Source organism: Gigantopelta aegis, chromosome 14 (assembly GCF_016097555.1).
Source record: "Gigantopelta aegis isolate Gae_Host chromosome 14, Gae_host_genome, whole genome shotgun sequence".
Classification (NCBI taxonomy): Eukaryota; Metazoa; Mollusca; class Gastropoda; order Neomphalida; family Peltospiridae; genus Gigantopelta; species Gigantopelta aegis.
The window spans coordinates 42,367,747-42,391,264 of NC_054712.1; the positions used below are offsets into that span (position 1 = coordinate 42,367,747).

General features: G+C 37.2%; 1 protein-coding gene across 1 annotated transcript; it reads left to right on the forward strand.

The window, feature by feature from the left end:
- Positions 1 to 1,379: 1,379 nt before the first annotated feature.
- LOC121388199 lies at positions 1,380 to 23,306 on the forward strand. The gene is made up of 10 exons (XM_041519467.1): positions 1,380 to 1,620; positions 10,149 to 10,266; positions 11,825 to 11,946; positions 12,824 to 13,668; positions 16,034 to 16,139; positions 18,036 to 18,113; positions 18,623 to 18,689; positions 20,130 to 20,282; positions 21,621 to 21,745; positions 22,401 to 23,306. Exons 2-10 carry the CDS (start codon positions 10,155 to 10,157, stop codon positions 22,590 to 22,592), a joined length of 1,800 nt encoding a protein of 599 aa, XP_041375401.1. The 5' UTR covers positions 1,380 to 1,620; positions 10,149 to 10,154; the 3' UTR covers positions 22,593 to 23,306.
- Positions 23,307 to 23,518: the final 212 nt, after the last annotated feature.

Consider the following 23,518-nt stretch of genomic DNA (forward strand, 5'->3'; position numbering starts at 1 on the left):
TCCATCTCAGTGCAGTTTTGAAAATACTGTCATCTTTCTTTCTTACGATATGGCCAGTCCATCTTCATCTTCTAGTAATGATTATGTTCCTCATACTCTTTTGTCTGGCTGTTATAAACAGTTGCTACTTTGAAGTTTTTTTGTCATTATATTTCGAGGGCATTTTGTGTGGAAGGTAGAAGGGTGATTAGAGTCAAGTTCTGTCATACGTCAGCATTCTGAGCCATACAAAAGAATGGAGAAGACACAGCTTTGGTATAGCTTAAGTTTTGTTCTTCTTGAATATATTGTTGATTTCCAAACAGGTTTCAGTCTGAAGAAAGCACATATGGCCTTGTTTGTGCGATGTTTTATGTCACCACCAGCATCTCCATTTTTGCATACAATATGATTCCTAGATAGGTGAAGGTGACTGTGGTTTGCAGTTCTTCGTGATCAAGATAGACTGTTATCGGATTTCTCTGGTTTAATCCCATCACTTTGCATTTCATTTTGTTTATCTTTAGTCCTAATGTTTTTTTACTGCTGTCATTGAGTGTATTTGTCTTTTCCTGTAAGTCGTGTCCTCAAGAAAGGGAAACATTGTCCATCTTATTCCTCGCGTTGTTTCTTCGGTTGTTTTCTTTTTAATCCAGTCTATTACAAGGTTGAATAGTACTTCTGACACCGCACATCCTTTTCTGACCCCTGACTTTACTTTAAATGCAATATCTGACTGTCCTATGGAGCATGTGTAATTATCACAGAAGAGCTTAATGATGTCCACAATATGTGATGGAACTCCATTGCACGACGTATCCCCCAGGAGGCTGTCTCTATGCACGCTGTCAAAGGCTTTTTCAAAGTCTGTAAAGTTTATATACAGTTCTCTCTTTTCATTATGTGCACTGTTTAATGATGTTTCTGAGAGTAAATACTGTGTGGTCCGTACAGTTTCTTCCTTTTCGAAAACCAGCTTGTACCTTTCTTAGCACCTTGTCTACTGCCGTTGATAATCGTTTTATAATAATATTACAGAAGAGTTTTGCTGGAGACTGACAACAAGTTGTTATTGTTTGTCAAGTCGCCTTTCTTGGGGAGTTTAACAAGTGTGCCTTTGCACAACTCATCAGGAATTATCTATTCCTCCCATATCATGACATATACGGGTTGAAGACGTTTGGCTGCTAGTTTTGGGTCAGCTTTGAATAACTCCGCATGGCCTAGTGCATTTCCGTTCTTGAGTTCCTTGATAGCATCTGCTCAAACAACTTATTTGAAGCCATGTTTGCCAGAAATCCAGCCCGATCTCTCCAATCATGATTCTGCACCATGGCAAAATCTCACTAGGTCAGGCACGGCGGAAGCAAGTTGACATTGGGGTGGGGGGGGGAGAGGACTGAGATCGAAGGCGCAAAGCAAAGTTTCTAGGAGGCTCGGAGGTATACTCCCTCCGTAAAATTTAGAAAACTGAATGTCTTGAAATGCATATATTTCTGTAGAACCCTAATCCTAACCTGGTGCATCACAAAAAGAGAGGAAACGGCGAAGAGAAAACGTTGGCAGACTGCTACAGTTGCAATTTTTTAAGAAGCGGTTACACATTTAGGTTTAACGATAAATATTAGTTAAATTCCTAGGGTATGTTTGTATTAATTTTTATACATTCGTGATATAATATTGTCATTTGATATATATGTTTTTCAAGCGGTTACATCTTTGCATTTGTAGACATATGTTAAAATAAACGAATCGACATCAATACTATTCATAGGTAACGATCATTACGATGTCCGCATGTCTCCCGTCCCCCATTAATCAGTCTAATGCCGACATTGATATACCTTTTGAGAAAACCTCACTCGAATACTAAAAATAAACAACCAATTTAAACAACATATATGCGGCATATATATTTATATTCATTATGTTGTAATTGCAGCTATGACAACAGGTGCAGTACAGTACGAGACTTGAGGGGAGTGATTAATTGTTCCCCTAACTTAGGGAGCTAAAATATTCTCCTTTAACTCAGTGTGGAGTGTGTGGGTGTGTGGGAGTGTGAGTGATAGCTCCTCTTAAACTAAGGTGTCTGCATTAGAGATAGGCCCCTAAAAATGTAAATCTGTAATTAATAGTGTATTTATTATAGTAACAATTAAAATAATAAAAAATTATGTATAGTATTAGTATAGTGTTTTCCCTAGCTTGTTTTAGCATGGTGCAGCACTATGCCTCAATAGTCTAGCACCACCTTGCCTTAATCAGCACCATGCTGCCCTGAGATTAAACAAGCTTTTTTCAGTAATTAATTCTAAAATTGCCTTTATAAAACACAAAAAGAGGTATTATTAATAAAATATGCATTTTATATCTTTTGTCATTCATTTATTAAAGCAAGCACATAAATTACATTAATGTTTATTTCGATTAATTTTTGTGTATTTTTAATGAAAAACAAGTGCCCTGAAAATGCCCCAAAAGTGTTTGGTCTACCATGCCTTGCCTAATTTCTAGGGAAATCATCATAGTACCATATAGGACCAGCCATGTGTTTAGAGAAATGACGTCACATATTAGCAAACGCGCGCATCTGGTAGGCACAAGTCGATAATGGCAAGTAGTAACAAAGCGAACTAGCGTGGCGTGAATAGCAAACAATGGCCAAAACGTGCTTAAATTACCGCTTGTAGCACGGGAACGCTATTCTACATAGCTCCTGTATGGAGGAGATACATGTACTCTTTTGACCCATCAAATTTGACGATTGGCCAAGGTCAAGACTGTAACAAACTTCCTCTTTTTCTTCTTTTTTTCTTCACATTAATAAATAAATAATATATATATATATATATATATACTGTAGATCCTGAAATTAATGCGATCATAATATTAATGCGAAAACTGTGAGCTCGTATTATTCGCATTAATAATATGACCCATTTATTTCTATGTTTTGTCTGTGTTCCATGTTATTAAAACAAAACAAACAAAGATTAAAATTCTAACAAATAACACAACTGGAAAACAATTCCTTGTAGGCAAGTCTAACTAATTGTTGACTAGTCCAGCAAGCTATGTGTCACACTCTTTTAAAACAAAGATTAAAATTCTAATACATTTATAAAACAACTGGAGTACAATTCATTGTAGATGAGACATACTAACTGTACAATAATCTAACAAGATGCCAGCCACGCATGATGATTGCAGGGTCTTTGGCTATCCTATCAAAAGCCAACACGATACATCGCATGTGAATGGGTTTTAGCACGCTAATCCTGAGGTCGACTGTTTCTTTGATTTCACTGTTAAAGTTCATGAAACTTAGTTGGGTGAATTGTTCTTTTGTTATGACTTTGAAATATGTCTACATTCTTAGGAAGATACAGTTGTAATGGTACATATATGCTAATGTATGTAACCATACCTTTTACGTAATTGAATGCTGCAAAATATGCTTGGAGTTGATCTCACCAAAAACACTAAGGACTAAACAGGTTAACTGATGTGTACACAGATATGTTACTAAGTAAGTTGATCTCATTGAAGACAACTGTAACTTGGATTGAACCAAAAAGTACACGGATGTGTATTGCTAGGAAAGTAATATTTCAAAAGGAGGCCACTCATTAATTTCATGTCTCATTTTAGTCTGCCCACCGTCACTCGCATTAATTTAGGGACGCATTAATTTTGAGATCTACAGTATATATATACATTTGTTACAAATGAACAACCAGTAGACAAGACTAATAGTTTCTGGCATGAGTCCTTTTGTAGATGTTTTTTCTGACACGAGTCTCAAGAAAATCAATCTTTGGAGTGAGCTCCATGGATTGATTTTCTTGAGACGAGTGTCAGAAAAACCATATACAAAAGGACGAGTGCCAGAACTATTTTCTAGCACAACCTGTCTCATAAATTTAATTATTAATTTAGTCTAACTATACTGTAAATCTCTTCAATTTTATTTTTGTAACGTGATGTCACCTCTAAGCTGACACCCATGTTACGTCACGAGTGTGAAAGCATACAGTGGTATTGAGAAGACCTACTCATATTATGTGACGTCATATACTACTTTGTTTAAAAAATTACGTAATCAACCGGTAGCAACTGCCGTGTACATCCTAATATTAACCAATGAAAATGGCGGATTAGTGTCTACACACATGTGGTAGACGGTTTTTCTACCACCCCTTTCTAGCACCTTTCTACGACGTCATTGTGCTAGAATGATGTGTTATACTTGTAAGGTTCATTTGTAAGGCTTTTCATCAACAATAAAATTTAAACTTTAAGCAAGTAAGTATCTTATTAGAAAACTTTAAAACTATTAATTTTATGAAGTCCTTTTTTATTCCTTAAGTTACTGACATCGGATACATATATTAACACATTGTATTAAAATGGAGGATACTAAATTAAGTTTCACTACCTGTTCCAAGACCACACATACATTGGTCCCTCTAGCTACAGCGTCCCTTTTTAAATATTAGTACAGAACTTAGCCTTTTAAAGCCCCCCCCCCCCCCCCCTCTCTCTCTCTCTCTCTCTCTCTCTCTCTCTCTCTCTCTCTCTCTCTCTCTCTCTCTCTCTCTCTCTCTCTCTCTCTCTCTCTCTCTCTCTCTCTCTCTCTCTCTCTCTCTCTCTCTCTCTCTCTCTCTGTGTGTGTGTGTGTGTGTTGCTATACAAACTAGTAATAACGACCTTCGAAAACTCGATAACCTGGATCTCTCGACCTAATTCTTTGGTCCCGTCGTAAAGATTTAATAGAGTATGCACCTCTAAAACTCGACGGGTGTGGATTGATCAAACTGTTGTTGCCGATAGTATTTTAAGACAAATGTATTGTCAATCATGTCAAACAAGCGAAGCGTGCCTGTCTCAGGTGGTCTTAGCTGTCGAGGATTGGGGTGATTATTATAGAATAATAGATCACCGACTAAGCAGAACGAAATGATCCTATGTTTGGTAGTCAGTGTTGTCCATGGTGAAGAGCCTCGCTACGTAATACTTAATCACAGACACAGTCTGGTTAACTTCAAAGAGCACTTGTAATAATTGTTAGCGCTGTTTGTTTTTGCTCTCAAAGGCGTGAATCATGTCAAACTTTAGCTTTTCTATTTATGTATCAGTTAATGTTTATCAATTACCAGTCATTTAGTTATGTTAAAAATTGATGTATCACAGATCGAGCAGTCTGGGTAAGGAGGGTGGGTGGCCAGATTGGAGAAAGAAAATAGAGGTGTGAAGCATAAATAATCTTGTGTAAAACAAATGTACTTATAGTGTTATTCGGCATTTATTTGGTAGTTACGTTCCGCCACATTGTGATATCTGCAAAATATGTCAACGTTACTTTTTGTTATTTATATACAAAAACAATGTATGTATGTATGTATGTATGTAAATGCCTTCATTTTTCATTGTTTTTTTTCTGTCAATAAATAAATGTAGCCTATATGATCAAGCATATATTTCAAATTCATCTGGGTGATCCTTTTTGTTTTATTTACTTACTCTTACAATATACACAAAATGAATGTAGGACAGCCGTTGAAGATGCCAACAGCTGGGGTGGGGTGGGATGAGATGACTGATATATTAATTCGCCTTGTAAATAGAGATGCATAGTTTTTAAGAGTTTAGAGGTAGGCAGCAAAGCGCACGCTTCTTACAATATTAAGCGAAATAAACCAGCTGCAATGCAGTTTCAAATTTGAACTCTTATATATTAATTTCGAAAACTTGAACTCCCTGAAACTCAAACTATTTCCTCGTCCCCTTTAAGATCGAGTTATTTAAGTTTGACTGTATATATGTATATATTATATATATATAAAAATTTTCCATTAATATTTTAATCACCTAATTCCATGTGGGGCAAGACATAGTTTAATACGCAGTCGGTCTAGGATTGATTCCTGTTAGTGGTCCTATGGGGCTATTTCTTGTTCCAGCTAGTGCTCCACAACTGGTGTAACAAAGGCTATGCTATTTATTATCCTGTCTGTGGTCTGCTGCATATAAAAAAAAAACTTGCTGCTAATCAGAAAGAGTAACCCATTGTGTGGCAGCAGCAGGTTTCCTCCTAATATTATCTGTGTGATCCCTAAACATATCCGACTCCATATATTCGTAATTAAAATGACTTGAGTGCATCGTTAAATAAAAGATTCCTTCCTTTCAAATCCCAAACAGTGTCAATTACCTTTGATAAGAGACACAGTTTTAAAGGCTTTCGCTTTCAACCTCATTAATAAACTAGTTAAAACAACTAATTACTGTAAATTGTAACAGTAAAATGTTTTTATGTTTTAATTTAAGACACAAATTAACACAATGCATACAATGTATATGATGTGATATTTGGTTTATAATGATAAAAAAAGAAAATATAATTTTATTGATTTTGTAAATTCTGTTTTTATTACAAAATAGAGATCCTGGTAAAAACGATTAAGTCCAGGTGTTATCAATGTCATCATCACATATTGAATAGCCCCAATAATGTTGCATAGTTTGGAAAGTCAGTGAAAACAATCGCCGAATCTGATGCCAGTGTTCTCTTTAGCATCCCTTAAATCATCCTGAAAGGCCCTCATTTTATCCAACAGCTGCCGGTTCTCTTTTTGTCCATAAACAGGGATCATTGATATCTAGAAAAAATATGAAAATTAAGAATTTTCTGTGATATAAATATTAAAGTTTTATATTGTGTACATAGTAGTATTAGTAACTATAGCATGATTTGACTATCACACACACACACACACATGCACACACACACACACACACAGAGCTCCCTGTTTAATATTTAATTAAAAATATAAATACTCCAGCCACCTACATATTTTATGGCATGATACAATATAAAATATACTCAGAATTATTTTCACCCACTATAATGGATTTGTCAATACAAACAAAAAGTTACATAAAACACTGTTTGTCGATTGACTGGGTACTGTCAACAGGGCCTCTTTGTTTCCATGTCACAGTTTGGTGTTGTGGGTTTTTTTTTTCCATTTTAATTTGATTATCTTTTCAATTTTTCATTTCAATAAAATACTGACGTGTACTAGTATTACAAATGAATAACATACAACAAACGTTGTATACAATGACGATATCCATTGTGAAATGGGCAAAATTGATTGTTGTCAGCTTACTGTTCGACATTTCGCTTCCAGTGGTATTTGATAAAACTAATTCCACAATCCTTCCTACAGTGATTTGTGAAACTAACAACAACGTATGAAATTACCATGAAAAAATACCATTTATCAAAACTAGTCTATACTGATTTAATTGACGAAAAAACATTTGATTGTTCATTACTACTAATGTCAACAGCGGTTTCTTGCCTACCAGTGCTCACGCGGTACCACGTGATCAAAACGTGATGTCACTGTGGCTTTTCCTATTAAAGTCACCAACCCTAGTTTCCGAAGTATGTACATTTTATGTCCCACAGATCAATTTTCAGCCAAATTTACAAGCACCAAGACATCCCACCGCTTACAAAAACAACAGCATTGATAGTGTTTATCATTACAATTATACCTATCTTGGGTACCAAATAATATTTACACCACCTTTATGAAAACCAACAGCAGAGACAAGGACTGGGATGTGGAGGTGAACAGCAAAAGAAGTTGAAAGATAGGAGTTGCCAGATCAGGAAGAAATGAGATGGAATTCAAAGGAGAGAAAGGAAAGGGGGCACTGGGGAAAAAAAACACAAACAAACCCAACAGCAGGTGATATCAATTCATCAATGTAATTGATTCATTTAAAAAACCCACCCAAAACAACAACAACTCAGAACTGTGTTATCCCATGCATTAAAACAGACCAACGTTATATCCGCAGGCCTTTGGATTTTACATTTCCGGTACTGTGTTGGTAGAATCATGGATCAGAAATTTCGGTTCCCATGATTATTATATCGAGTACGACTATTCAACAAAAATAATATATATATATATATAATAGTGATTTACCTAGAAATTTTGCAAGGCATGATAGACCAAACACTTTGGGGCCATTTTCGGGGCACTTTTTTTTTCCATTAAAAACACACAAAAATTAATTGAAAAAAACGTTAATGTAATTTATATGCTTGCTTTAATAAGTAAATGGCAAAAGATTATAAAAGGCATATTTTATTAATTAATAATACCTAAAAAAAATTGGTGTTTTATAAAGGCAATTTTAGAATTTAATTACTGAAAAAGGCTTGTTTAATCTCAGGGCAGCATCATCTTGATTAAGGCAAGATGGTGCTAGACTATAGAGGCATGGTCCTGCGCCATGCTAAAACAAGCTAGGGAAAATACTATATAATATACCAATTTACGATGGGTTCCCATGATCACAAGATAGGGAACCGAAAAAGTATTTTCCATGAAATTTGAAATCCTATGACCTGCTCTAGTTCTGCTACATATAATACTTCATACACGCCTTTTTTGTACGAGATACTAAGGGGCAAAATAAGGGGTAGGCCTATCCTTAGAGTCAACTAACACAATATTAAAGCTTTCAGTTTTATTATTTTTTTAATTTATCTTCTTTTTTTTTTAGCTTTTCTGGTTTACTTGGAAAGATGGGGGTAATTCAGCTGCTCACCTTTAATTTTGTTATTCAACAACGTGCCTAATATTTTCAGTCAAACACTGTACTTACAGAATAATGACATAATATATCTTTTGTAATAATTAGTATAATGAAATAAATTAAATAAAAATAATTAAAGAAATATAAAAATAATATAATAAAATACTAATTAATATTTTTTTTCTTTTTTCTTTTTTGAAGGCAAACACTAAAATGTTTAACACACAACATCATTAAAACTTTCAGATTTTTATTATTATTATTTTTTTTTTTTTTTAGCTTTTCTGTTTTACTTGGAAGGGTGCATGGGGTCAGTTAGTCACCCACCTTTAATTTTGTAAAATTCAGTAACGATGGACTAATTCTTGAAAAAGGAAACCCAGTGAAAAACAAACACCAGAAAAAAGAGGCACTTGAATAAATTTAGTGAGGGGGTGGATCACGGATACCTAAATTAGTTTTTGCATATATCCCTTAAATAGTTTCTGCCAATTTTCAGTTCTAAAGAGGCCTGTAACTGTAAGCACAGAGTTGTAAGCAGTGTGTAGTTTAATGGCAAAACACAAAGAAGAAATTACGAAAGCTGTAATACACACAAATATTCTTCACTACTTAATAACATTACAAACCAGGATTTCTGCCAGCAGGCCCGTAGCATGGTGGACATTATTGGGAGGGTCCAGTTGAACGAGCGCCGAAGGCGCGAGGTATTTGGGGGGGGGGGGGGTCCGGGGGCATGATTCAAATGTTATTTGCCCGCTAATGTAACTCTCGCTATAACTTTTACATTCATTCGAGATGTAAAGGTTATCAAAAAAAAAAAAAAGCTAAAGTTATTTGGGTGGGGGGCGGGCCCTCCTGCCACCACCCTCCCCCACCCCCTGCTACAGACCTGGCCAGAGGGTACGAAGGGTAAAATTATGTACCCTAAAATCTTGCAATTAGGTAACTATGTACTTAGGTGATCTTAGTGCTAAGATCGCTTCGTGGAACGGGGCCCTGAACCATATGTACATGTATGTATGTGTATGTCCAATCCCATATTGGGTAATTAAAATGTGTTGAGAAATAGTTGCCGCTGAGTACATAGAGCATCATTATAACATTTCTATTACATTCACTAGAACTTAATGTTATCCCGTCAGTCTAAAACTAATTGGTATTGGAGGGGAAGTATCATTTCTAGTTTATGTGATGGCATTTGTGTCCTTGAAACAAAATCTGCACTCACATACTGATATATATATATATATATATTTATATATATATATATATTTATATATATATATATATATTTATATATATATATATATATTTATATATATATATATATATATATATATATATATATATGTAGGCATTGGAAGATTATAATAACTGGAGTGAGCCAATGAATTATCTTCAGATTTGGGGGAGGGGGGGGGAGTTCTTTTTAGCCCCCCCCAACCCCACTGCTTCCGATGCCTGTTCTACAGTATTATGATTCATTATGAACAGTTGAAGTTTAAAAGTGATAATAAGTTGTGATAATTTCTACATAGTGAACCATGTCTGCATTGATGGCCGCTGGTGTGGGGATCGTGCGAGCTCCTAAAGTAACAGGCTTGAAGAAACCACGACCGCTCCGAAGACAGACATCGTCCCCTGAACGACAGACAGGTGATTGTATTTCACAGTGTGATAAATTGCACGTGTAGCTTTAGTGTGTGGGTAAATTCACAGTACTGTAAGGCCCAGAACACATCAGATCTGGCGAGTATGGTACCAGTCGAAAAAATTAAACACTGAATTGAATAGGACTAATTATGCTGTGTCTGTGCTGGCATGAACTACAGATCTGGCAGCAGACGACATAGAACATACGCTATATTTTCACACTGGCAGCTGCAGGGCACAATATTTCACGAGAACCGTTGTTTTGTTCGCATGTCGGTTATGCAACTTTATAATCATGAGAACGCCAATCGGTTATGTGCTGCATAATTACATTCTAAAATTAAAAGTACCATATATCAGTAATGAAAGTGAAAATCAGCTTGTTTTTAAGTTTGAGCTGCAGCCTGTGCAAGCTGTATTAAAAAAAAAAATTCTTGATAAACAACTGGAAAGATGTATATTACTCAAAGTAGGATTCTCGTAATTATTGTTGGTGTTTATAGAACAAAATATATCTCAAGATATGAATGCAATATTGAAAAAACGTAACAGTTACAGACCCAGACGTCAGAATATACCAGACGTGGTGTGTCTTTGCCACACTCGCCAGACCCAACTTCGGTGTGTTTTGGACCTAACTCTCTTGCCCTTTATCATGTGACATAATCCCCCTTTACCTTGATTCCAAAAGAGTTTCTAATGGATTCTCAGCTTGTGATGATCATATGGCATTGAGCAGAAAACTTTCCCCAACTAAAACTACTTGCAGCACTTGCACATTTTGGTAGTGTTAATTTCATTGGACAGTGTGGTTTTGGCATCTAGGCCACAGTCTTTGACAAGAACAAAATCAAGGTGAACTGAAGGTCGCCCCAGAAATGGTGCTAGGCGGGCAGTCTCGTTAAGTTTGAAATGACGTTTAGTAAAAAGTTTATTACAAGGTGATTTGCCACACCTAAAACTTTTCAGGTGAGGTGTAGGGGAGTGGGAGAGATTACTCGCCTTTCCTGGCGAAGACTGAGATCAGCATTGTGGACATCTTTAACTTTTAGACTACTGGATTAATTTTTGACAAAAACCACGTTGAGTGGGTACAAGTTTATAATTTTTACTCGCATATATTCACTTAAATGTTTTATAAATACATAAATTCATATTTGAATCGGTAAGTATTAGTTTCGTGGGTTTTTCTAATTTTTATGATATTTTAGATCAGTTAATATTGATTAAAATTAAGTAAACAATCTTAGAAGTTGTGTTTACTTACGGGCATATGTGGCCATCTGTCCAGTATTTATGTCCATTATTCCCATTAACAATGTCATTCTCACTAGAATTAAAAAAAATCCCCTACAATTCATATCCCAATATATGGTGATGTTGGGCGAGATACTTTGCCTGCAGTAGTCAGAAGGTTAAATTGATCTCTCTTGTACATTTATCATGCATACAAAACATTAGATAAAACTGTTCACTACTTATCGGAAACAACTGCCTATTTTCAAAGATAATGACAACCTGTGGACCACACAGTTTAAATATTTTTATTTATTTCTTTCAGACATGAAACCCCCGCTACCAAAGCGTTCTACCAGTATGTTTGAATCACAGGAGGATCGGTTTCGGAATCTCATCATAACAACCGACTCTACTTGTAGCGTTGATAACGAGAGGTATTCACAGGTGAGGAAACAGATATTTTCATTTGTAACTAGCAGAAAGGCTATCTTATACCGAGAAACATCCCCTTGTGCAATATTTGATAATACAAAATTATTTTGTACTGATAGGATATGATATTGGGGGTCAAAATTGGTTGAAATACCTGCCAGTCATTTGGTCCAGCAAGCCACAGTGCTCGCTTGATGTATGATTGGTCTGTGATCGATCCATTGGACTATTTCTTGTTCCAGCCAGTGCACCATGACTGGTATAACAAAGGCCGTAGTATGTGCTATCCTATCTGTGGGATGGTGCATATAAAAGATCCCTTGCTGGTAATCGAAAAAGAGTAGCCCATGAAGTGGCGACAGCGAGTTTCCTCTCTCAATATCTGTGTGGTCCTTAACCACATGTCCGATGCCATATAACCGTAAATAAAATGTGTTGAGTGCGTCATTAAATACATGTCCCTCCTTTATTCTGCCTCGGTAGTTTTGGACTGAATTTGCCATTATTCTTTGAGCTTCTTAGACCCTGCAATGTACATTATATATATCTATAAATTATTATTCCCTACTGGTCCAACTGGAGGGGACTATAGGTTTCGTCTCTGTCTGTTACATATAGTTTTTCAGATTTTCTTTTCATAATGCCTTAGGATATTGAGCTGATGTTATGGGTATTGCTTTATCAAGTATTGTTACAGCGGGTTTCCTCCCTCAGTATCTGTGTGGTCCTTAACCATATGTCCGATGTCATATAACCGTGAATAAAATGTGTTGAGTGCATAATTAAATAAAACACTTCCTTCCTTTTAACAGAAACATTTGGGTAGACAAATATACTTAAGATAGGTCAGGTCAATATGGATCCCTGAAGTTGTTGTACGTTATTTCAGAACACTCTTGACAGCTTGTGCAGTGACACCATGATCGAGTGCAACAACAACATCTTGAAGCAGAGTCTTCACTACCCGAGTGTTGGCAGCCGTCGCTCGTCCATTGACAGCTCCGCATCGGAATCATCGTCATCAGCGAGTCACCGACCCACCACCGTTGCCAGGCAGGTGAGCGAGTCTGGCAACATGAGGAGTGCAAGCGAAGAACAACCACAGTGTCAGACAGTTGGGTACAAAGCCACGCCCCACGAACGCGTGATCTTCAGACGGTCGTCTGGTGGTGGTGGTAGTGATGGTAGACATGTTCCACCGTTCAACAGACAGTCCTCGACATCCAGTTCCTCCAGTGGTGATCAGTCCGACTGCAACGCTAACCGTCTAAACACGGGGAATGTCAACGTGTACATACACAATGTTAAAGTGGAACAACAGAACCGCGATGATGGGGAGAGGCTGGAAGTGGGGACTTCGATGACGGACGATCTTAAGACTTCGCCTGGTAGTCCCGTCCATACGTGTGGCTCTGAGGGTGCTATTCAGACTTCGCCATACGCCGCTGCCAAGAACTTCCAGACTGTGACGAATCCTGTGATATCATCGAAGGCGGAGGTGTTTTGTTCGAGTGGAGGCAGGGGCGGTGGTGGTGGCGAGGGTGGTGTAAAGAACACCAAGGACATGTGGGCGATCACCCAGCACGTGCACAAGGCAAAGATGGAGGAGCTGCACCACAAGCTGGGCAGTCTGAGGCCGGCCGATCCCCACCTCCTGCAGAAACAGATCCAACTGGCCAGGCGGCAGTTCCTCGAGGAGTCGGACCAGGACGTACCACACAACACAGAGTCCAGGTTTGTGTGTGTTAAATTATAGATTTCTCCTCGTGTTGTGTCGTAGTTCTTCTAAATCTGAATCTTTTAAAGCTATCTTAGCACTATAAAAATCATAAAACCATCGTAGGTTATGACACAACTGCAGCACATGCCATATTGACATCATAGACAAGGACAGACCACACAACACATAGTCCAGGTTTGTGTGTGTTTTATAGATTTCTTCTCGTGTTTTGTTGTAGTTCTCCTAAACCTGGTGAGGGATGTTTTAAGCTATATTAGCACTACGCAATCATAAAACCATTGTAGGCTATGATGTCACTACAGCATGTGCCATAGTGACATCATAAACAAGGACAGACGACACACAACAGAGTCCAGGTTTATGTGTGTTTTATAGATTTCTCCTTGTTTTGTGTCGTAGTTCTTCTAAACCTGATTAGGGATTTTTGAAGCTATCTTAGCACTTGGGAAATCATAAAACTGTCGTAGGTTATGTCACAACAGCATGTGCCATCGTGACATCATAAACAAGGACAGACCACGCAACACCGTGCCTCGTGTGGTGTCATAGCTCTTCTAAATCTGGTTAGGGATGTTTTAAGGTATATTAGCACTAGGGAAATCATAAAACTATTGTAGGCTATGATGTGACTACAGCACATGCCATAGTGATGCCATAAACAAGGACAGACCACACAACACAGAGTCCAGGTTTGTATTTAATGTATTTTGGTGTTTTTTTTGTCGTAGTTCTTCTAAATCTGATACGGGAGTTTTAAAGCAGTCTTAGCACTACAAAGTCATAAAATTATGATAGTCTATGATGTCCCTACAGCACTCGCCATATTGACATAATGGCTAAGGACAGACCACACAACACAGTCCAGTTTTGTCCATATTTCATGGATTTCTCCTCATTTTGTCTCAACTTTTAAACCTGTATTAGCACTACAAAATCATAAAACCATCGTAGGCTATGATGTCACTACATGGCACAGTGATTATGATGGTTTTACGATTTTAAAGTGCTAAGATAGCTAAGAAAATATGGCCTTGATTCTCATATGATGCCACTGTATACCTCTATCATCGACATGGATTATTTACTGAATGTTGGCTTGTTTTGCTGGCTTGCCATTAATAGGTGACTACGAGTGATTTTTTACTCCCCTTATTTAATATAATAATAAATGTCCATCGGATATAAAATTAAAAAGAATACTTCCCTAATGAATGATTATTATTTACATAATTTGTGCATTTTGATAACCTTACAAGTGATGTATAAATTGAAAACGTCATCCCTGTTTGGTTAATATTAGTTTGTAGTATGGTGTTAATATTTAATTATAAACCAATGACGTTGCATCATTCTTCTGTATCAATTTGTTTAGGTCGCATGAAATAGCCGCCTTTAATTTAATTTTCACCTGTTATTTCTATGCTGTGGTTTTGTGTTTGCTGAATGTTTGCTTGTTTTGTGTTGTAGTTCTTCCCCTGCTCAGTCTGATGATACACCTCTATCACCAGTGTGGATTATTTACTGAATGTTTGATTGTTTTGTGTTCTACCCCTGGTGATTCTGATGATACAGCACCATCGTACACCTCTGTCGTTAGTGTGGATTATTTACTGAATGTTTGATTGTTTTGTGTTATAGTTCTTCCCCTGCTGATTCTGATGATACAGCAACATCGTACACCTCTGTCATCAGTGTGGATTATTTACTGAATGTTTACTGATTATTTACTGAATGTTTGATTGTTTTGTGTTATAGTTCTTCCCCGAATGTTTGATTGTTTTGTCTTGTAGTTTTACCCCTGCTGATTCTGATGATACAGCACCATCGTACACCTCTATCATCAGTGTGGATTATTTACTGAATGTTTGCTTGTTTTGAGTTGTAGTTTTACCCCTTGAGTCTGATGATACAGCACCATCGTACACCTCTATCATTAGTGTGGATTATTTACTGAATGTTTGATTGTTTTGTGTTGTAGTTCTACCCCTGGTGATTCTGATGATACAGCACCATCGTACACCTCTGTCGTTAGTGTGGATTATTTACTGAATGTTTGATTGTTTTGTGTTGTAGTTCTACCCCTGGTGATTCTGATGATACAGCACCATCGTACACCTCTGTCATCAGTGTGGATTATTTACTGAATGTTTGATTGTTTTGTGTTGTAGTTCTACCCCTGGTGATTCTGATGATACAGCACCATCGTACACCTCTGTCATCAGTGTGGATTATTTACTGAATGTTTGATTGTTTTGTGTTGTAGTTCTACCCCAGGTGATTCTGATGATACAGCACCATCGTACACCTCTGTCATCAGTGTGGATTATTTACTGAATGTTTGATTGTTTTGTGTTGTAGTTCTACCCCTGGTGATTCTGATGATACAGCACCATCATACACCTCTGTGATCAGCATGGATGGAGAGAAACTCGTCTTGGCATCCAGATGTCTGAAGACTCTTATGGTATGACATATGACACGAAAAATACTCTAGTTTCCTTAAATCCCGTATTTTAGTCCTGCCAGAAAACTTTCCTGCCCTTGTTTTGCTTACAAGAACCTAATTTTCATAGCCATTCAGAGTTTTAGACCTGGGGAATTATTAATTTCTTCCCATACTTAGATAATTGGGAACCATTAAAGATATTACTATATTGTGTATTTATATAAAAAATTATATTCACATTCTAAGGGCAGATAAAAATTACTCTCCTTGAATTAGTCTGAGGGGAGTATCCCCTTGAACGGCAAGGTCTAGAGTTAGTGAATTTTTTGTCCAGTGTCATTTTCAGTTGTGATGAAAGGACAAACGTCCATCTGCACATCCTCCATACAGACAAGCACATTTGGTGCTCTTGCAGAACAATGACGGTAAAATAAATGGATATTAATTATCACGCGAGCTTGTGTAAGAGTCGAGCAGTATTTAAGTGACTTATTGCTAGACAGCAAAACCTCCCATTTTATTGAAACTTAAGTTGCCAAATGCTGTAGATCCTGAAATTAATGCGTCCCAAAATTAATTGCAGTGACGGTGGGCAGACAAAAATACGACATGAAATTAATACGAGTGGCCTCCCTATGAAATATTACTTTTCTAATAATACACGTCTGTCTACTTTTCGTTTAAATCTGAGTTACAGGCGTCTTTAATTAGATGAACTCACTAATATGTTAGTGTACACATCAATTAGCCTGTTTAATCCCTAGTGTTTTTTGTGGAGTTCAACTCAAAGCATATTTTTGCAGCAATGATTTACATAACGTGTATAATTACCTAAATCTGGCTAAACATTATCATACATGTACCATTGCAACTATATCTTATTAAGATATGCCGACAAAGTTGCAGTGAACTTGAACAGCAAAAACAAAGAAATGGTCGTGCTAAAACCCATTCACGCATGATGCATTGTGTCGGCTTTTGCTGGCCTATTGGACAATTAGTCTATCTTACCTACGATGATTTGTGCTCATGTTGTTTTACAAATGTATAAATTAGAATTTTAATCTTTCTTTACTGGCCTCAATAGTGTTGTGGTTAAGCCATCAGACATAAGGGTGGTAGATACAGGGTTCGCAGCCCAGTACAAGCAAGTTTTAATGACTCAGTGGGTAGGTGTAAGACTATTACACCCTCTTCTCTCTCACTAACAACTAAGCTACTCTCCTGGACAGACAACCCAGATAGCTGAGGTGTGTGCCCAGGACTGCGTGCTGGAGCCTTAATTGGATATAAGTACAAAAATAAATTGAAATAAAATGAATGTCATAGTTAAGCCATCGGATATGAGGCTGGTGGGTACAGGGTTTGCAGTCCGGTACCAGCTCCCACCCAGAGCGAGTTTTAATGACTCAATGGGTAGGTGTGAGACCACTAGTCCATTACACACTTTTTTTCTATCACTAACCACTAACAACTAACCCACTGTCCTGGACAGACATCCCATATAGCTGAGGCGTGTGCCCAGGGCACCATGCTTGGATATAAGCACGAAAATAAGTTGCAATGAAAACAAAATTTTGTTTGTTTTAATAGCATATGACACATGCATGTAGCTTGCTGAACTATTGCTGGATACATTTAAAAAAAAAAAATGCATCATATTATTAATGCGAATAACACGAACCCGCATTTTTCGCATGAACATTAAAATTGTTATATTAGAATCACATTAATTTCAGGATCTACAGTATATCATGGTGTTATATTCAAGAAAAATTATTATTTTACGAATGGATTGCAATTTTCAGTCAGCTTGACTGGTTGAACAAGTTGTTAGAACAGTCTACTTGTCTTGCACCAAAACCACTTGTAGATGAGTGTTAACAAAGAGCTGTCCTCTCTCTCCTGTTTCAGAAAGCTGTCAACAAGATTTGTCAGATGAAGGGTACCCACTTGATAAAGTTAGAGAGCACTGAAGGCTGTGACATACAGGTATATTTTAATTTGTTGTTTCTTAATTTTTAAGGGTGGAAGTGTTCACCCACCTCAGCCAACCCTTTTAACCCCCATTCCAACCAGTGCTCCAATCTTATATGGTCTCTGGGATCGATCCCTGTTTGTGGACCTGTTGAGAGATTTTTCATTCCCACTAGTGCACCACGACTGGTATATCAATGGCTGTGGTATGTGCTATCCTGTCTGAGATGGTGCATATAAAAGATAGCGTAGCGGGTTTCCTCATTAAGACTATATTTAAAAAATATTACCAATTGTTGGCTGTCCATAGCCGATGATTAATAAATCAACATGTTCTAGTGGTGTCGTTAAACAAAACAAACTTTGTATTGTGTCATACACCATATTTGTTGCTGTAACAGACACAAACAAAGTGTGAGACAGATTTAAAATTGATATTTAATTTGTATGTTTGGTTGAGTTTGCTTTATTTTATCTGAGATATTTTTAAAACTGCAGCAATTATTTCTATTTTATGTTCATAGTCAAGCATGCCAAGGAAAGCAAAAGTGTCAGCGACGAAGCACGTAGTTAGAAGTACACCATTTAAAAGTACGTACTGTGCTTTTTAATCATTTATTCCTTTCTTCTTTTCACTTATTAGTATCTGATTACTGGTTTGTGTTTTCCGTTTTATTATTTATCTCTGAACCGTTTAAGAATTGCATTTTTATGTCTTAATTTATAAATTTTTATGCTGAAAATGATTTCATTTCCTGGTTTTAATATTTCTAAAAGGTTGATTTTAAAATGGTCCATATTACTGACCTTTTAAAGCAAAATTTCAGTGTCGTAAATGACATACAATTTACTGAAGTAAACCACACATTTTGGTTTGACCAGGGTTTAAGCATGTTGTGTTTAAAAACATATAGCCAATCGTGGAATGTTATTTGTATTAGCATTTTGTTTGTTTTAAAAGAGTATGCAGACATTAACTTCCAGCTCATAGCGTGTGGCTCGTACCCTCATAAAACTGTTAAAAACATTGTGAACGGCTTATTATTAGTGATTAATTTATACATGAAATATATTTGTCAAATACAGTTGTAATTAGTTTGGGTGGGGTTTTTTTTGTGTGTGATTAATCTAACAGTACATCTTAAAACTGTTGCCCTTAGCTTTTAGGTGGTGTAAAATATTTTCGATTGTTACTGTTACGTTTTTATTGATAACTTAAACACTACTGCAGGCCTTAAATTTGGCAAATTAAAGGGCAAGACCATTTGGCACAGACCAATGGAGACTTTTTGAGGGCATTGCGGTCAGAATGCAGGGCAACAAGGCAAACTTTAACAAGCAAAACAGCACGCATTCAACATTAAGCAGGGGGCGGGATCGATCCCCGTCGGTGGGCCCATTGCGCTATTTCTCGTTCCAGCCAGTGCACCATGACTGGTATATCAAAGGCCGTGGGATGGTGCATATAAAATATCACTTGCTGCTAATCGAAAGGAGTAGCCCATGAGGTGGCGACAGCGGGTTTCCTCTCTCAATATCTGTTTGGTCCTTAACCATATGTCTGATGCCATATAACCATAAATAAAATGTGTTGAGTGCGTCGTTAAACAAAACCTTTCTTTATAATAAAATCCCTTGCTGCTAATCGAAAAGAGTAGCCCATAAAGTGGCGACAGCAGGTTTCCTCCCTCAATATCTGTGTGGTCCTTAACCCTATGTCCGACACATATAACCATAAATAAAATGTGTTGAGTGCATTGTTAAATAAAACATTTCTTTCCTTATAATAAAACAACTTTCAGGAGTCGTGTTTGAGTATGATGACCAGTTAGTACCGAGTATTATGAGGGCATTGAAGCATATGACTATTTATTACGACAATTTGCAGCTTGACCCTGCTACTGACAACTTTTTACTTTAATTATTATTTTTGTTAAGTCCCATACTTGTTACCCGTCTCGGACACTAGCATCGGCAGCTTTTAGTTCTGCCTGTCATTTAGACATGGTTCACATTCTGTGCTACTTTCAGATCCGCCTTCTCACAACTTTGGTCAAGGTGATGGGCTGTCGAAGTTTGGTGAACAAAGCTTTGAATGGCAGATTCTACACGAGGAACTGGACACAAACTCGTTCAGCAATAGAGAGCCTCAGTACGATCCTGAGGAGTCGTGTTCTGCTGAAAGTAAGTAGATTGGTGATGTACTAGTGTACGATCTCGTTTAACACTAGAGAGAGTCAGTACGATCCTGAGGAGTCGTGTTCTGTTGAAAGTAAGTAGATTGGTGATGTTCTAGTGTATGATCTTGTTTAACACTAGAGAGAGTCAGTACTATCCTGAGGAGTTGTATTCTGTTGAAAGTAAGTAGACTAGTGACGTTCATCTGATTTATAAAATATTAAACGAGGGAAATAATTTTCAATCGTCACAAGCTTTTTAGCGAGTGACAATGAAAATAATTGCACAACTGGTATATCAAAGGAATGCGCTACCCAATCTACTAATGGAAAATTTTTGTGGGTTTCCTCTTTAAGACTATAATGACAAAATTATCAAATGTTTGGCATCCAGTAGCTGATGATTAATGAATTGGTGTGCTCAAGTGGTGTCTTGATAATTGCAAGAAAGTCCTTTAAAAAGGACCATCCTGACTTTGCAACTATTGTGACGTATTTTCAAATAAAAATTACTTTTCTTTTCAACATTACCTGTCCTCAAACAAGTGCACTCACCTCCTACAGCTAGTAGTCTGGTCCTAACATACCAAAAGCCAATGGGATGGCCTAAATTCTTCTACTGTATGCTCCTTCTAGTTCCGGTCACGTGACTGTAACTCCCTTCATTTTTCCTTCGCTGTTCGGTTAGGACATCCATTACTTTGGCGTTGATTTATCAAATGTGTTTCTGGTTCTAGTATAAATTGTTTTGTAGGTTAGAAATTAATTTTTAGGTAAAATACAGTTTGGGCTGCCTACAAACATTAGGATAAAAAGAGACCTTGTGTATACAGACATCTAAACAAGACAATGTATCGTATATGTGAGTTTAGTTGTTGGAGATGCTCTGTTATCCGGAAACATATTGCAATGGCAAACCTCTGGCAAGAATCTATAGGCAGTCCTGTAAATATTGTATACATGTAACATGATGAACTGGGTCTGTGTTTTCAGATTTAAGGTGAGACTCTTGCGAAGAAGCTATAGAGAGTTGTAAATATTGTATAACATAGAACTGGGTCTGTGATTCAGATGTAAGACAATACTCTTGACAAGAAGCTATAGACAGTCCTGTAAATATTGTATAACATAGAACTGGGTCTGTGATTCAGATGTAAGACAATACTCTTGACAAGAAGCTATAGACAGTCCTGTAAATATTGTATAACATGATGAGCTGGGTCTGTGTTTTCAGATTTAAGACAGGACTCTTGAGAAGAAGCTATAGACAGTCCTGTAAATATTGTATAACATGATGAACTGATGTGAGATTTAACACATGTTGAGCTGGGTCTTGTGTTTTCAGATTTAAGACAGTACTCTGACAAGAAACTGCTGGGTCTGGCCAAACGCTCGTTGTCACGACATCAGCCCGAGAACTGGCACTCGATGCATCATGACTTCCCAGAAGTCTGTCTCCTCAATCTCGAGGTAACTCTCTCTCTCTTTACCAGAACCATTCTCCTTGATGGAACTCTGTAGTGTGTTCAGGAACAGTATTACTTCCACGGATTGAAGGATCGATTCCTCTCTGTGGACCCATTCATTGATTGGGCTTTTGACTGTGCCATCCACAGCACCATAACTAGTATATCAGGTCATGGTATGCTGCCCTGTTTGGGAATGTGCATATAAAAGATCTCTTGCTACTAATGAAAAAATGGCGGTGGGTGGGATGGAAATGACAGTGAAAAAATGATGGATGTAGAGGAATAGGTATGGAAATACTGTAAACGTCTTAAAATTTAGCTTTAACTGGCCCCAGGCAAGTAAAGCTGTTGAGGATGACTACAGTTTGAATGAAGCTAGTCCTCCTGGTCTCTTAGATATGTTTTAATGTGATTATTGTGCAGTCATACAAAGGTTTGAATTTTTTCACGATGAGCTTCAAATGTTGCATATATTATCAGTCAGGTGGTTCTAATCAATGGAGAACTAGCGATTTGTCCTGGGGACTATTAGCTTTCTTAGGCTACTAGTCCCTTTGTACCAAAAGAAATATTTGTTCATTTCTATCCCTGCTTAATAAGCATTAATTAAACGAGGTTATGGAGTATCATCTAAAAAGACTTCCTCTTTCAAACAGGGAGTTTATTTCAATCCATTCGACTTGAAGGCCTGCAACCCTGAAGCTGTGCTGGCCTATCAGCCGGGACTTCGTCGAAGCTTTTCACAGCCGGGCACGACTTTGGGCTGGCCTGGGCGGCGAAACTTCGCTTCACTGAACAGACCGAGCAACGAGGAGGAGTCTGAGGAACTCTGTCACGTCACGTACTAGCTGGGCCTGTGTTCAGCGACAACAGTCGTCATGGGCGCGAAGTGCATAAAACCAGAATACTGTAAATCATAAAATGTTAGTGATCTTAAAATTGAGCAAAATCCATATACATGTAAGTGGCACATATTAGCGAGGTTGGCATTATCAGTGAACAAAATAACAAGCTAAAGTGGTAGGATCAGTTGAAATCATATTTTTGACCAATTTTGACTGATGTTATGCAGCTTATAGACAACTTAAATTTTAGTAGAAAATTACAGATGTTTGCTGTCCTTTTGGTTTAATCAATAGCATGTAAGCATTATGTGTTCAGTTAATCACCGACAAAACAATCACATGTTTAGCGACAAACTTTTGTATGTCTCTTTAAATTTAGCATCATGAAATATTAGAATCTTGTTTGGCCTTGCTAAATTCGGGGTGGTCAGATTGGGATCGATAACCGTTGGTGTGCCCATTGGGCTGTTTCTCATTCCAGCCAGTGCACCTCGACTGGTATATCAAAGGCCGTGGTACATGTATGTGCTATCCTGTCTGTGGGATGGTGCATATAAAAGATCCTTTCTAAGACTATGTGTCAAAATTACCAAATGTTTGACATCCAATAGCTGGTGTTTAAAAAAATCATTGTGTTCTAGTGGTGTCGTTAAATAAAACAAACATTTTTGCTAAATTCGCTAAAATTTTATGTTTGCTAATATTTTCTGATTTACAGTAGATAGGAAATGTTAGCCTGCTCTTCTGGTACCATTGCAGCCCTGGTTTTTACTACAAAAGATAGAAAATTATTATTATTATACATGTAACTAAAGTAGTGTCATAAAGAATTTTTTTTTGTTTTAGGAACATAATACATTTATTATTGTAATGTTTTTTCTTTTGAATGTAAAAACTCCTTAAAGAATGTAGTGTAAGGAGAAGAAGGA